The sequence below is a fragment of the Calliphora vicina genome, chromosome 2 (assembly GCF_958450345.1).
Source record: "Calliphora vicina chromosome 2, idCalVici1.1, whole genome shotgun sequence".
In the NCBI taxonomy this organism is placed as follows: Eukaryota; Metazoa; Arthropoda; class Insecta; order Diptera; family Calliphoridae; genus Calliphora; species Calliphora vicina.
The window spans coordinates 58,121,783-58,135,813 of NC_088781.1; the positions used below are offsets into that span (position 1 = coordinate 58,121,783).

The 14,031-nt window shown below is 30.9% G+C and overlaps 1 protein-coding gene across 1 annotated transcript; it reads right to left on the bottom strand.

The window, feature by feature from the left end:
* Positions 1-5,990: 5,990 nt before the first annotated feature.
* LOC135950479 (thioester-containing protein 1 allele S3-like) lies at positions 5,991-13,554 on the bottom strand. The gene is made up of 9 exons (XM_065500018.1): positions 13,487-13,554; positions 13,014-13,422; positions 12,051-12,859; positions 11,632-11,893; positions 11,307-11,574; positions 11,162-11,249; positions 7,221-8,304; positions 6,543-7,055; positions 5,991-6,479 (listed from the first exon to the last, which is right to left on the bottom strand). Exons 1-9 carry the CDS (start codon positions 13,552-13,554, stop codon positions 5,991-5,993), a joined length of 3,990 nt encoding a protein of 1,329 aa, XP_065356090.1.
* Between the last annotated feature and the right edge of the window lie 477 nt (positions 13,555-14,031).

Consider the following 14,031-nt stretch of genomic DNA (forward strand, 5'->3'; position numbering starts at 1 on the left):
TAAGAAAAACATGGTCGGGCTTGACCGACCATACTTTCTTACTTGTTTGTTTATCTTTAACAATAAAATATTAAAAAACCTACATTAAAATTTCATTCTGTACTTTTTTATTTATTCGAATAATTCGATTAATTTTAAACGTTTGATCGAATTATTTGAGCAAGTTAAAATCTCTTATTCGATTTATTTGTTTTATTCGTACAAGAGAAAAATCGAATAATTTGAATACCCTAGACCAATATCACAGTGTTGGCTTCATAATTATATCTCTAAATAATTATATATCTTATGTTTTTCCATTAACACTTTAAATTTCATTATGTACATTTCGATCCCAAAAACTTTGAGACACTACGTGATAAAAGACCAAAAAAAGACTCGTGTCTCCAAGTTTTGCCTAAAGTGATGCACTTTTTTATGGGCCCCTAAGATTTGGGGCCTATAAAAAAGTAATAATTTTCTCAGGCTCATATCTTGCAAACAGTTCGGAATTTTGATTTGTTTACTCTTACAAGTATTTTATAAGATCAAACAGCATCAAATAAAATAAAACTAAATTGTTTGTTTTGAATCATCCTAAGTAAAATAGGTTTTTGAAATAAATAAAAGAATTCAAATATATTTTCTTTAGTGATTACGTCTTTTTCGTCAAATATTTGTCATTTATGACCCTACCATAAGACATAAATACTTGTACTTTATATTTTAAAAATTTCTTATTTTGTCAATCAAACAAGTGGAATGTTGACGTTTTAACTGATTGGGTAATTCCCAAATAAATAAAAACAAACAAAAACTCAAGCGTACAATTCTAAATCGCATTAAAAATATACATATTTATTAGGTAAAATAACACAGGTTTAAAAAAATTCACTTAAAACTGGTTTTGACAATAATTTCTATTAATTTTTTATGAAATGATTTCAAGAATGACCTAATAAATTAACAATAGTCCACATTTAAATATATATGAATAATTACAACTTCATGTGTATTTGAGTATTTATCAATGTTGACTACCGATTCGAAGAGGCTAAAAGGCAATGGTAACGATAATTTGGATTATTTAGCTAACGGTATATGTATGTTTACGATTTATCGAATTATGTATGCATATTGATTCGTGGGAGCTTAATCTCAGAAAGAATATGAGTGACAAACAATAAGTTGCCTAAGACAATTTTTAATAACATAAATTTGATTTAACAAAGTTTTTATTACATATTTTAAGTTATGTAGATTTCAATAAACTCAATAACGGAAAACAAAAATTGGTATTTTCATACTTTAAAATTATTTATTGAATAATGGTAATGGTGGTAACGGTATCTACAATTATAACGTTAACGGTAGTCAAGCGGAAAGAGTATTTTAGAGGTAAAACCAGCTTAGCGATAACAAAAAACACTAGATACATATCTCAGGATTCGGTGTATTAAAAATTTAATTTTCAGATTTCTTAAGAAATCCCGGTCTTTATTTGAATTTCAGGAACGGTAATTGTAAAGAAGTTTTTTGATGATACAATTTAATTTATTTAGTAATTTTCTCAATTACAAATAAATTATTTGTATTCGATAAACTATAATTTTTAAGGGATTTTGAGGGCACTTCAGAGAAATGTTATAATTGTTCTCAAAATACATCCATTTAAAAAAAAACTGTTGAAACAAGATTGGTTTTTGAAGAATTCACTTTAGAATATTTTATTTTGGATTTTTGAAAGGAAACATTTTACATTAACCATTTTAGTCAGAACCAGTGTTGCCACTTCATGTGTAATTACACATATTGTGTGTAATTTTAACTTGGATGTGTAGCCCATGTGTAATTGAGTGAATGTGTAATTCATGTGTAGTTTTAAATTCCAATTATATCCAAAATATATTGTCAATGTATGTCTTTTATCTATATTTTAGATTTTAATTGAATGAATGAATTATGGATTGTTCAGATTTCAAAACCGATTGAAATAAATATGTACATTTATATGAGGGATAGTAGCAATATCGTCTATTTTAGTTGATAAATAAAAATCCAGTCCAAATCTCTAAATGTATTCATATTGTTACGTTTTAACCTTTTCAAAACGTTGGTTTATTTCCTTTAAATAAACCGGATACTTTTGATTGCAAATAAAAGCCGTTTATAGTTTAAAAATTGTAACAACTCTTTATTTATTTAAAATGTTCAACAACAGAATTAAATAGTCACTCAATGGTTTTTTTATACACGTTTATAAATTCGCAAAAATACAGACACACTTTATAATGTACACGAATTCACTTGAAAAACACAGCACTCAGTTGATGTTTATTCGAAAAGCGTCTCTGATAAACTCACTCACTACTGCAACCTCTGCCACTATTTATAACACTGCCATCTGCACTCTAGATTGCTCTTTAACTGTCAAAGTTCGTATATTCTAGAGTTTTCTAACACATACGCCATCTGTGGTGTACTTTCTACAATGTTCTTTAACTGAATATTCGAATTCGAATATACGGTCGCAGCAAACAGCTTTGCCATCTTACGATCAATGGTCAACTGAAAGCTTTTATTCAATGTTAATAATGCCCACAGATATGTTACAGTTTGCTATTACATCACTGTTATTTAAAAGCATTCGGCTACTTTTAAATCAGCCGTTAAAATCGTTACATTTGAATTCACGTACAATTTCGTAACAATATTTATTATATTGTACTCGTTTGTTACTCAGTATAATGGAATTATATGTACTAGGATCGCACGTGGCCGAAAAATAGGTTTGCAGAAAAATACGATAAGTAATTTGGAGATTGCTATGTTTGGTTTTCCAAGTGGACATTTCGCCGTTTGTGATAGTTTTGTTTGCGTAATATTGGTAATAGAAACTAAATTTTAGTTTATATACATATAAGACTTTTAATTTCAACATGAAAAAAATATAAAACAACAAATACTATACAATAACTATACATTTTTACAAGTTATTACAAATTGTTATTGGAAAAGCGTTAATTTTCAAGATAACCCAAAATCTAAAATTTGTATTTTTATAATTTTAAATTGTTTATAGAATAAAGGTAATATCGGTAGCGGTAATTGCAGTTATTTCGGAGTAACGTTAGCCAATCTTAAGAGAAAAAAACAAGAACGTAGGAATTTGTGGGAGAAAAATTTATTTACAAATTGTTACTAGTTATTTTTTATACCTGTAAGAACTGTTTTGTATTTATGCTATTGTCTGTCTGGTTTCCGGTTTGTGTTTTAAATAATAAACAATAAAACTGACTTACTATTTTGGAAGCTTTATTTCAAATTTATAACTACAAATTTTAAAAATATAAACGTTACAAGATTTTACTGGTAAAGTACTTACTGGGAAGAAAAATGATCAGAGCTATAATTTTTAAACAAATAGTAAAAAATATTTATCTTTGAAACTGAAAACAAAACTGATTTCAAAGCACTTAATATAAATTAGGAATAAATTAAAATTCGAAAGCAAACAGTGTGCTATTTTTTAATTTTAAAATGGAACAATCTCCGAATGGACATTGATTAATATTTGTTAAAAGCGTATTTGGGATTGACATATTTGACTGATCTCAAGAATTCATTAAATTATAAAAGTTCACTAAAAAAAGACATTGCTAACCTTGATTTAATACCGCTCATATATCCAATTCCTGGTTAAATTCAAATCACCGCAAGTGAAAATTGTCCATTGACAATAAAGTGATCGTATTTGGTCCAAACATCCCAGATTCCACTGTGACAAACCTTTTATTTTCATGACAATTTTAGACCATTTCTCCTATTGAAATCACGAAAATTTATTTACATGTGTAATTTTTTCCCGTATGTGTAATTTAGGCATGAGGCATGTGTAGTTTATAATTTTATTGGTGGCAACACTGGTCAGAACGCAATAAATGTGTTAATATCCATATATAGCTTTCAATTTAATTTCTAAAACTTCCTAAAGTCTAATGCCATGTTTCCACGGCAGTCTGAATTACTTAATTCGTGTTTTGAGTTACGATTGCGAATCAACCTGTTTACACGACAACATTCGTAATTCAGTTTGACATTTATTTATTTCTTCTTCTTGTTTTTTTCTTCTGTTTACATGTTTTGTTTTTCTGAAAGAATGGCAGAGCTGCTACTTCTACAAATGAATTTAACTTTAATCAGACTTTTTATTTCTTTTAATTTATTTATTTAATACAAAAATCTTTTTCTTTATTTTGTTTTCTTTTTAACATTTTTGTTTGGACAGCTGATTTTGATACATAAATAATCGATAAAAATTAGAGATGACAGTCATTCGTTCGTAATTCATAAGGTAATTCAAACTGAATTACGTACGAACAAGGTAATTCGCACTTTAAATTTTGTATGGCGAATCATGTAATTCAGTTCGTAATTGGGGGTTGAATGACGAATGAGAGCGTGAATGACGAATAATGCCGTCGTGTGAACATGGTATAAGTTCAATGAGTACTTGGGTTTGATTTAACTCAGGAAAATCATCATCATCATAATATTAATAGGCAAGTCGATTTATTTAGACCCCTTTTACGCTCACATTATACATTCGATTTGGGCAAGAAATATACCATTTTAAAGGGATTTATTCACAGAAGTGCAGAATATATATTTTATTGAAATCGGTTCAGTTTTTTAGGAGCTATAAGCGTTTAAATATGTTACTAACACTTATGCAAAAACGTGTACATGTGAACCTTAAGCTAAAAAGTAAACAAAGCAAATCGTGTTTGTCCAATTTGTTGTTGTAAATAAATAACAGAAACAATTAAACAGTATTGATTTCGCTCTGTTTTAAGTGAGAGTTGTTATTGAAAACAAAGAAGAAGACTTTAGTAATTCAAAGTCAATTAAAAAACTATATTTTGAAGGTGTTTTTTTGTTTTGTTTTCTAATTCCCATATGCATAAACAATTTTTAAATTTATCAAAGGTTTATAAAACAAAATTTCCATTCAAAATATGTTTTATAACTTTTTATGCATATGGGGGTAAATACTTCATACGAATCAGTTTCTTATCACGGCATGAAGTTTAAAAAAAAATGGGACGTGTTGGAACAAATGGTGAATCACCTCCCATACAAATTAAATAGTTATTTCTAAATATTTTGTGAACTATAATTGCAAGATTCTCCAAACTTAGTCTAAATGGCTCATTTATAATTTTGCATAGTTTCGCTGAAATTGTTCGGGATTGGAATAGTGGGCGTGGCCCTATACAAAGTAAATAATTAATTTCGAATATCTGTAGAACTATAATTGTAAAAGTGTTTAAACTTTTTACAAATTAATTTCGTATTACTGTGCGGAGGTTATCTGAATATAGACGGAATTGGATTAGAGGGCGTAGCACCTCCCATACAGAGTAAATATTGATTTCGAATATCTGGGGAACCAAAATGAGAGGGGTCGGAAAAGGAGGTGAGTCACCTTCCATATAAAGTAATAATTGCAAGGTTATTCAAACTTTGTCCGCATAGCTCTCTTACCATTTTACAGAGATTGTCTGAAAATGGTCGGGATTGCAGTAGTGGTCGTGGCACAATGTAAATAATTAATTTTGAATATCTCGAGAACTATAATTCAAAAAATATTTAAACTCTATATCAATAAATTTATTACCATTCTACGGAGGTTAGCTAAAAACGAATGTATTCCTTATCCCTGTACGAAGTTTAGCTAAGAGTGATCGGCGTAGTAGAAATGACACCTCCCTTATAAAGGAAAGTTAAAGTAAAGCTTGATATGAGTTATTTTTTTACACATAATATTTAAAAATGGGTGGGATCAGGACAGTGGAGTGGTATCTCCCATACCAAATTAGTTAGTTATATTTTGCATGTGTTAATGTCGTACCATTGCACGTAGTTAGGTTGTATCAGAAATCATTCATATTTTTTAATTTTAGCGAAGTGCACCGGGTTATGCTAGTTCAAATAAAACTACTTAATATTTATAAAGTATAAAACTCTGTATTTGAACGACTCAAATTGTAATAATCATACATTATAATGGCCGCAGGTTTCGGCATTAAAATATCATTTGTTTTATCTACAGGAATCTCAAGGCAATGTTTAGTGTTTGCCTCCAACTTATCTAAATATAAAATAATCGTAGATTCTGAGTTTGCTGACTCGATTCTCTGCACAAACTTCTTTTGCTTTAAAATCATATCATTTTTTGCTTCAGATCGAAAACCCGAGGGTAAATTTATTTCCATTATCACCATATTAGTGGTTTGGTTGAACATGTCTGAATCAGTTTGATAAGAAAAGCAAATCTCCAAATTAATTTCTTCAGCATTTCTATATATTGGTTTGATTTGAATAGTAAAATGACGAAATTCCTGCATATTCACAATATTGTATTGATGATTGAATTGTACCAATGAGGCCCCATTGCCCTGCATTTCGAAAGTTATATGGCGTGTGGTTATTGGTAGCTGAAAACAATAATATTATATAGTTTTTTCTTAATGAATAAATATATTGCACAATTATTATACCTCATGTTTTTGCAAATCCAAAATATTGTTTGAGTCCACATAGATATCATCTTTCCCCAATTCAATGCCTTCCTGATCTTTGAAAATATAGGAAATATTTAAATTTACTTTCTTGACATTTCTATAGATTTCCGAAAACTTCACTAAAGCCTCCATGCCCACCACAGTGTCGTGAGAGGAGATAAAACCTCCATTAGCATTTCGTTGCTCTATAAGCCACTTCAGAATAGAGGTATGATCTCCTGGCGTATCTAGCAAACTTATTGCAGCGTACGCAGTAATTTCTATATCATTGGCCAGATTGTGGTCATTTGCCGACCACCATTTAAGACCATTATCCTCTTTACCCAGAGATTTTAGTTGTTTTATAAGACTATTGGCATATTGATGTTTAGCTCGATTGAAAACAGTTGACATTAAGGATAATATATAAACATCGATGGTATTGCTTAAATTTGAATATAAAAATTCAACTCCATTTTGTATGGTTTTCTGGTATTTCATGGCATATTTCTGAAATTAAGAAAATAAATATATTGCGATGAATTGTTTTGTTAATACTTCATATTTGATTTAATATTTCCGTTTATTTATTATCAGAGTGCAGCTTTGATTTGATGCTTCCCTTTCTTTATATAAATTAGAATTTAGAACATAATACAATCAATTCACACTTACCTCATTCTCCAAAAATGCCAGCAATGCAAAGGCTGTAAGTCCATATGCATTTTTATGATTTGGCTTCAATATATAGCCTGTATGAAGAAACTCTCCATTTGCCTTTTGCTGATCGCACAAATATTCCAAAGCAGAATCTATTATTCTCGTTTCAATGTCCAAGAATTCTGAAGCTTTAATAAAGTATCGCACCACGTAGGCGGTCAGCCAAGTACTAGCCTCTTCATCGGTTGCCAAGCCGAAAACGCTATAACCACCATTAAAAAGACGAAATGATAGTTGTTGTTGATATGCAACTTCCATTGCTGAACGTAGACTTTCCACCAAAACCTTCTCTTTCGATAGCTTGCCATTGGCTTTAAGATATTGTAAAATAAGGATACTGGGAGCAAAATTCACCATATTTTGTTCACCACAACCAGTGGGCATTTGTATTAGATCTTGGAAATTCTCCAGTGTGGGCACTAAATAATGACCACCCACAGAAAAGGTAATATAATCAGAATCGGGCACACTATCTACTAGTTCTTCTATGCTAAATGATGAGAATATCTTCTCTCCTGCCGGAATACTTAAATATAAAGCCTGACTTTTTTGTTTCGGCACACCTTCGGGATCAACTTTGAGTTTCTGCAAAACAGCGTCCGAATACAAGGAACTATAGGCTGCTATTCCTAAACTTAATTCACCCACTTGTATGGGATATATAAGAAAGTTCACAGTTTTTGCTTCATCTGCCGGTATAGTAATGAGTTTAGTTTGTTGTTTGCTATCATTTGACTTTTGCGCACCCTGTATTGTTGATTCCATAAAATAGAACTCCTGATCATTATTATATAAAACAACTTCCGTGTCTAGAGACTGATCAAGATAATTGAATATTGTTACGGGTATTGATACTATTTCACCACGTTTCGCTGAAAATGGCAGATTTAGTGAAATGAAGAACGGTTGTATGGTGGTGATATCTGTGGGTCCTCTTACTATACCGAATCCTGTTACATCATTATTTGTAAATGCTGTTATACGCCAAGTGGTTATGGCGTCGGGTATTGGCAAAGTCAATTTCGTATTTGTTTCATTGCTGGAGGAAAAGAAAAATTATTTGGGTACATATATAATATACAGTTATAGAATTTTTTACTCAAATCTAAAATTTTTTTAAAAATTGGACAAGTTTGGAACGGTCCGAGGTCTGTTGTGTCCGCTTAAGTGAGTCAAAATTTAGTTTACACGCTTTTGCATTAAATTCTCTTTCCTAAAAAAAACTTAAAAATCCAAATGCGGATGCGTTTAACTTTTTATAGGGACAATATAACTGTTACCAAGCTTTTTTATATTTTATTTAGAATTTTATCGCCATATAGGTGATATTTTAGAAAAAATTCGACCCTCCGTAGGCCCCCCACATCTAAAAAACCCTAAAAAAATCGAGCAAAATTAAAAAAAACCTAGATATGTAAACATTTTTTTTGTAGATCTTCTTAAGCACTATTTATATTTTAAATTTCAGCTAATTCGGATCATAAATGGATTTTTGGCAATTTTTTTAAAAAAACAATTTTTACCCATTTTGAGGGGCAACGCACTGGCCCCCATTAGCTCTAGGTAGCTGAACAACTGCAAATCAACTCGAACTCGATACCTCAGGTCCATCCATAACAATAGCTTCAATAGCTCCCGAGATACCGAATTATTATACCACTGTGCAGAGGTCAAAACACATTCCAGTTACTAGAATTGCTTTAATATCTATTGCCATAGAAATAGAAAAAGACTTTCATGCAGATGATATCTGTATTCAAAAAAAAATACGGTGTAAGACTTATTATCTTTGAGCAAAAGCTAACTCCTCATGTTATTCTCAATGCGAATAAAACTGATATCTATTGAAAAATTATATAAACTTTCAGCACCGAAATCTCTTATACAAAAAATAACGAAATTTTCGATATAACGAATGGACTTGATATGAAAATATGCTTTGTGCAGTAACAAAAAATTATTAGCGGAGTTCAGTGTTTGATGCTTATGGTCTTGCGAAATTGTAAAAGCAAAATTGTTAAGGTTTTTGTGTGTATTTTGTTATTGGATTACGGTAAAATTTTACATTTGCAATGATGCTAGACCATTCGCACTTAATAGTGAACTCCGCTATTAACTATTGATCGCGCAATCTCCAAAAAATACACAACAGTGTTCACAGCAGTTAGGAATTTTTAAATAAAACCAGGAATTTAATAGTTAATGTTTTCAAATTATAATTGTTCTTCTGAGAAAACGATAGTAATATTAACTATAATATATTGCTATGAATACCTGTTTAAAGCCATAATCATTAGAGCATCTATCTTGCGACTTGACTTTTAAAATCGTCAATATGTTAATCGTGCTGTAAAGTAACATCTAACCTTAAATTTCATCTTCTAATAAGCATGTAGTAGATGTATCCCTTGTAGACAGTAAATGTCTGATCAGTTGGCTGACTCAATATGATACGTATCTGCTATTTGTAATGCAGAGAGAAGTCAATTGATTACTTTATACATCCCATGTAATCTAGCATAGAGACAATTGTCACTTAAGTTTCTCTAAGTAATCTATAGTGTTAATTTTTAATTAAAACGTTAATTTTGAAGTGCAATTGTATCTAGGAAATCCAAAAGGGTGAATTGGCCCTCTGTTTAGAACATGCGCATGTTAAAATAACTAGTCATATAGCTAGTTATGTAACTATTTGCCAACTTAAATGATAGGTAAAATCTTTAGTTCAGGACAGTCTCCTGGAACTGCCAGTAGCGGTAACTGTGGTTGTGAAGTTACAATATCTTATAAATCGAAATTGAAATGAAAACAAATATGAATGTTTTCGATACATTTAATTAATTTTTGATACATAAAAAAAAATTTAAACTTTTTTTAAGCAAAATGTTTTGAACTGATAATTTTCAATGGCTGATAGAGAAATGACGAAGACTTAATGCCAGTTTCTCTAAGACGAAATAAGTTAAAGAAGCTAATGAGCGATTCGGATATATAACATTATGCTACATACTGTAGTGGTCAGTGATTGGCCGAGGTTCTACTCAGCGGGAAAAGTTATTTCAGTAAAAAAAAATTTTGCTCTTGCGCTACCCAGTATTTATACTCTACACCACCATAGTGGGGAGGGTATTATGCGTTTGTGCAGATGTTTGTAACGCCCAAAAATACTAGTCAAACACCCACCTTAAAGTATACCGATCGACTTTTAATCACTTTCTGAGTCTATTAAACGATGTCCGTCCATCCGTGTGGTTGGCTGTCTGTCCATGTAAACTTTGTGCGCAGAGTACAGGTCGCAATTTTGAAGATATTTCGATAAAATTTGGTACATATTATTTTTTCGGCCCATGGACCAAGCCTGTTGAAAATGGCTGAAATCGATCCATTATTTCACCTAGCCCCCATACAAATGTCCTGCCGAAATTGGACTTTATCGGTCATAAATGTTTAATTTATAAATGTATCTCCACAAATTGCGCTCCAAATAAGTTTTATATATACAAAATACATGTCACCAAATTTTGTTACGATCGATCCATAATTAGTCCAAGCTCCCATATAGACCCGTTTCCGAAAATTACTTTAACGAGCATAAATCGCTTAAAAATTTTGGTATACACACAAAATTCAACATAGTAAACTTTCATAGAGACATAAATCACACCTAATTTCATGGTGATCGGTCCATAATTGGTCATAGCCCTCATATAAGGCCCACTTCCGAAAATCACTCAAAAATATAAATTATTGAAATTTTAAAAGAAAAATATTTTTACTCATTTACTTGGTGTAGGGTATTATATGGTCGGGCTTGACCAACCATACTTTCTTACTTGTTTTTTTTTTGCAAAATTTCATTATATTCAAAGTATTTAGGCATTTTCATTCATACTCACATGACAAAATTATCAAATATCCAGGTTTCCGGGAATTTTTGACGAAAATTATGTAAACTCGAAATCTCATATCCGGAAACTACATTAACTGTTAACAAATACATATATTAAACCAATTCCAGACTTTAACAACAAATTATCTTACCACTGCGATTTTTAAATGGATATTGAGCATTAGTTAGGGTCAACAGACCGGATATTATACCAGGATATACTTCAGCTGCCATTGGAGAATATGACCTTTCATTAATCAAGTCAGATAGAATATCGTCCCTGTTTAAATCAAAGGTATCATCCAATAAATATACACCCAAGTCCACGGCCATTATACTAACATACGACTTGGGTTGTGCATTTATGGTAATTGTTACTTCTTCACCAGGTTTCACTTTTTTGAGAGCTGAGAGTGAGATCTATAGCTGATAATTGTTAAATTAATTTATATTAGTTTTATATTTCGTACTTATTACCTGATTTGCAAATTCATTTGGAAAATTTAAACGCATTTCTTCATAACGTAAATTGCCTTTTTGTATGTAATAAACATAGATGAAGGACTCGGGTATCATCTCAACTGAGGGTGTTATGCTTATGATGTGGGACTTTTGATTGGGCGGTACTTTAATATACTCTGAATGTACTAGGCTGGCATGGCTCATTATTGTGTACATCAAATAAGGTATACTGAGAATAGAAATGACTTCAATCTGAACGGGTTTTTCAAGTTTTAGTCTGAATTGAGAAACGTAGAAGAAATGAAATATAATTAGTAAAAACTACTTTAACTCTCACTAAATGAAAATAGGTTAGCATTGCAAATACCAAATTCTTTTTCTTTTGTTGTTTTATAATATCAAGTAAATGCGGGAAGAGTTTAAATTAAACTTACTTTTCATCCACCAACTTCAGTCGACAGTAGTATTCCCTATTGTTCAACAATAAATTTGCACTTGTGTAAATATTAGGCAACATTCCTATGGAATCTTTAAATTGGAATTTATGATTGGCACTTTCATCATGTTCAAACTCAAATGTTGCTGCACCATTTTCATCCAAAAATGACTCATACACCTTATTGCCATGTTCCATGGTAACGGGCGTATTGTGATCCAAAACGGGAGCGCCAGTCCAATGTTTCACATTAACTTTCAGGCGATACGGTTTATTATTTTCAAATTCTATCTCATTGTATGGAACTTTTAAATAATAGTGTTGGCTGTGTAAACGGATATTCTGCACTTCTATTTCAGTTCTACCCGTGTGCATCTCGGTTAGATTCGCCTTTACGATTAGGCCATAGGCAGTTTCGTTCTTAATGTTGAACTCGACAAAACCTAAATTTTCTATGTCAACATGTTGGGTTTGCAATAGCACTTTTGGATAATCATTCCACAATTCAACTGTGGCTTTGCCTTTTACATATTTCTCAAATGTATACTTGCCATAGATGACCACCTTAATGTAGCCATCTTTCAAAACAATATCCGAAGGAGTTTTTAAATACACACTGAATTTTGGTAGAATATAGTTGTCTATATTAATATTTTTGATCTTGGAATAAGCATATCTTCCGCCTAAAACAACTTTTATTTGCCATATTCCTAAAACGGGGAATTTGGACAATTTAAATTGCCCTGTATAGACACCATGTATGAAGGATATGTCTTTAATTTGTTTAACACGGTTGCCTTCACTATTCTGAAAAAAATATGAAGGTTGAGATATATTAGAATTCACGGGGTTTTGATTGTGAAAACATCTAGGTTTAGATAAGTTTGGTTTTTTTTGAGAAGAAATTTTTCTTTTTAACTTATAAATCAGCAAAATACTGGTATTGTTCATATAAACTCACTAATATATCCACATGTACAGGTTCTTCAATATTTAAAGGCCTCGTATGTTCATCCAATATCACAATACGAAATTTAACCAAATCTTGAGATTTATAGATGGCTTTATCGGTTTGTATGTACATTTTTGGACCATAGACTGGTTGTATATTTAAACGACTTGTATTTTTAAAACTCAAGCCGGCTAAGCCTTCAGCATATAAATTATAATCGCCAATAATTAATTTTTTGGGTAAGAACTCTATCTGTTTTAATTCAAATGGCTGTAAATTTACATCTCTGAACTCATTGAAATTGGGTCCCTGAATGCCAACACGTATCGAGCATGGACCACTGGTCTCATGGAGGGCAACAACAACGGAATATACTCGATTTGATTTTATCACACCGGGAGCATTTATTGAATAGTAACTGTTAAATAAACGAATAGTTATTTTTCAGATAAATATACTAAATCATGATAAATATTTAGCACCTTTCAGATGTTACTGCTAGCGCTATACACTGCATCAGTAAGTACTGATAGAACCAATTGCGTTTCATGGTCGTAATTTTTTAATTATTTTAAACAGTTTTATAGCAATTAAGCTGTAACACAAGTGCTTGCTTTCATTGAGAATCTATAATTAATTAAATTTAACAAATAATCGAAAACGAAAGTGTTATAAATTTACTTGTATCATCTTATCATTTGTTAATATGGGGATCTTTCAAAATAAAGTGAACCAATTTTTCATGTTTCTTTATTACAGGGAATTTAAATTACCCGTTTGTTATTACGTCTCGTAATATTATTATTATTATTTAGAAAATACAATTTTTGTTGTTCGAATTTTAAAAACGCATTTCAACTGGTTTTAAGATATTCACACGAGCAGAACAATATTTAGATTCATATTTGGATTCATTTATTTAGATTCATATACATATATTCCACCAAAAGATAAGTGGAATATTGATTAAGTCATTTCGTTTGTAACACATCCAAATTTAATTTAATCGAAAGCACTATTGGGCATA

Excerpts from the sequence above, each read along its gene's own strand:
- LOC135950479 (XM_065500018.1), bottom strand. The coding sequence starts at position 13,554 with ATGAAACGCAATTGGTTCTATCAGTACTTACTGATGCAGTGTATAGCG. Across the intron at positions 11,250-11,306 it reads TCCATTTAAAAATCGCAGTG|TTAATGTAGTTTCCGGATAT; the intron begins GTAAGATAATTT and ends ATTTGTTAACAG. Across the intron at positions 8,305-11,161 it reads ATATTTGATAATTTTGTCAT|CAATGAAACAAATACGAAAT; the intron begins GTGAGTATGAAT and ends CTTTTCCTCCAG.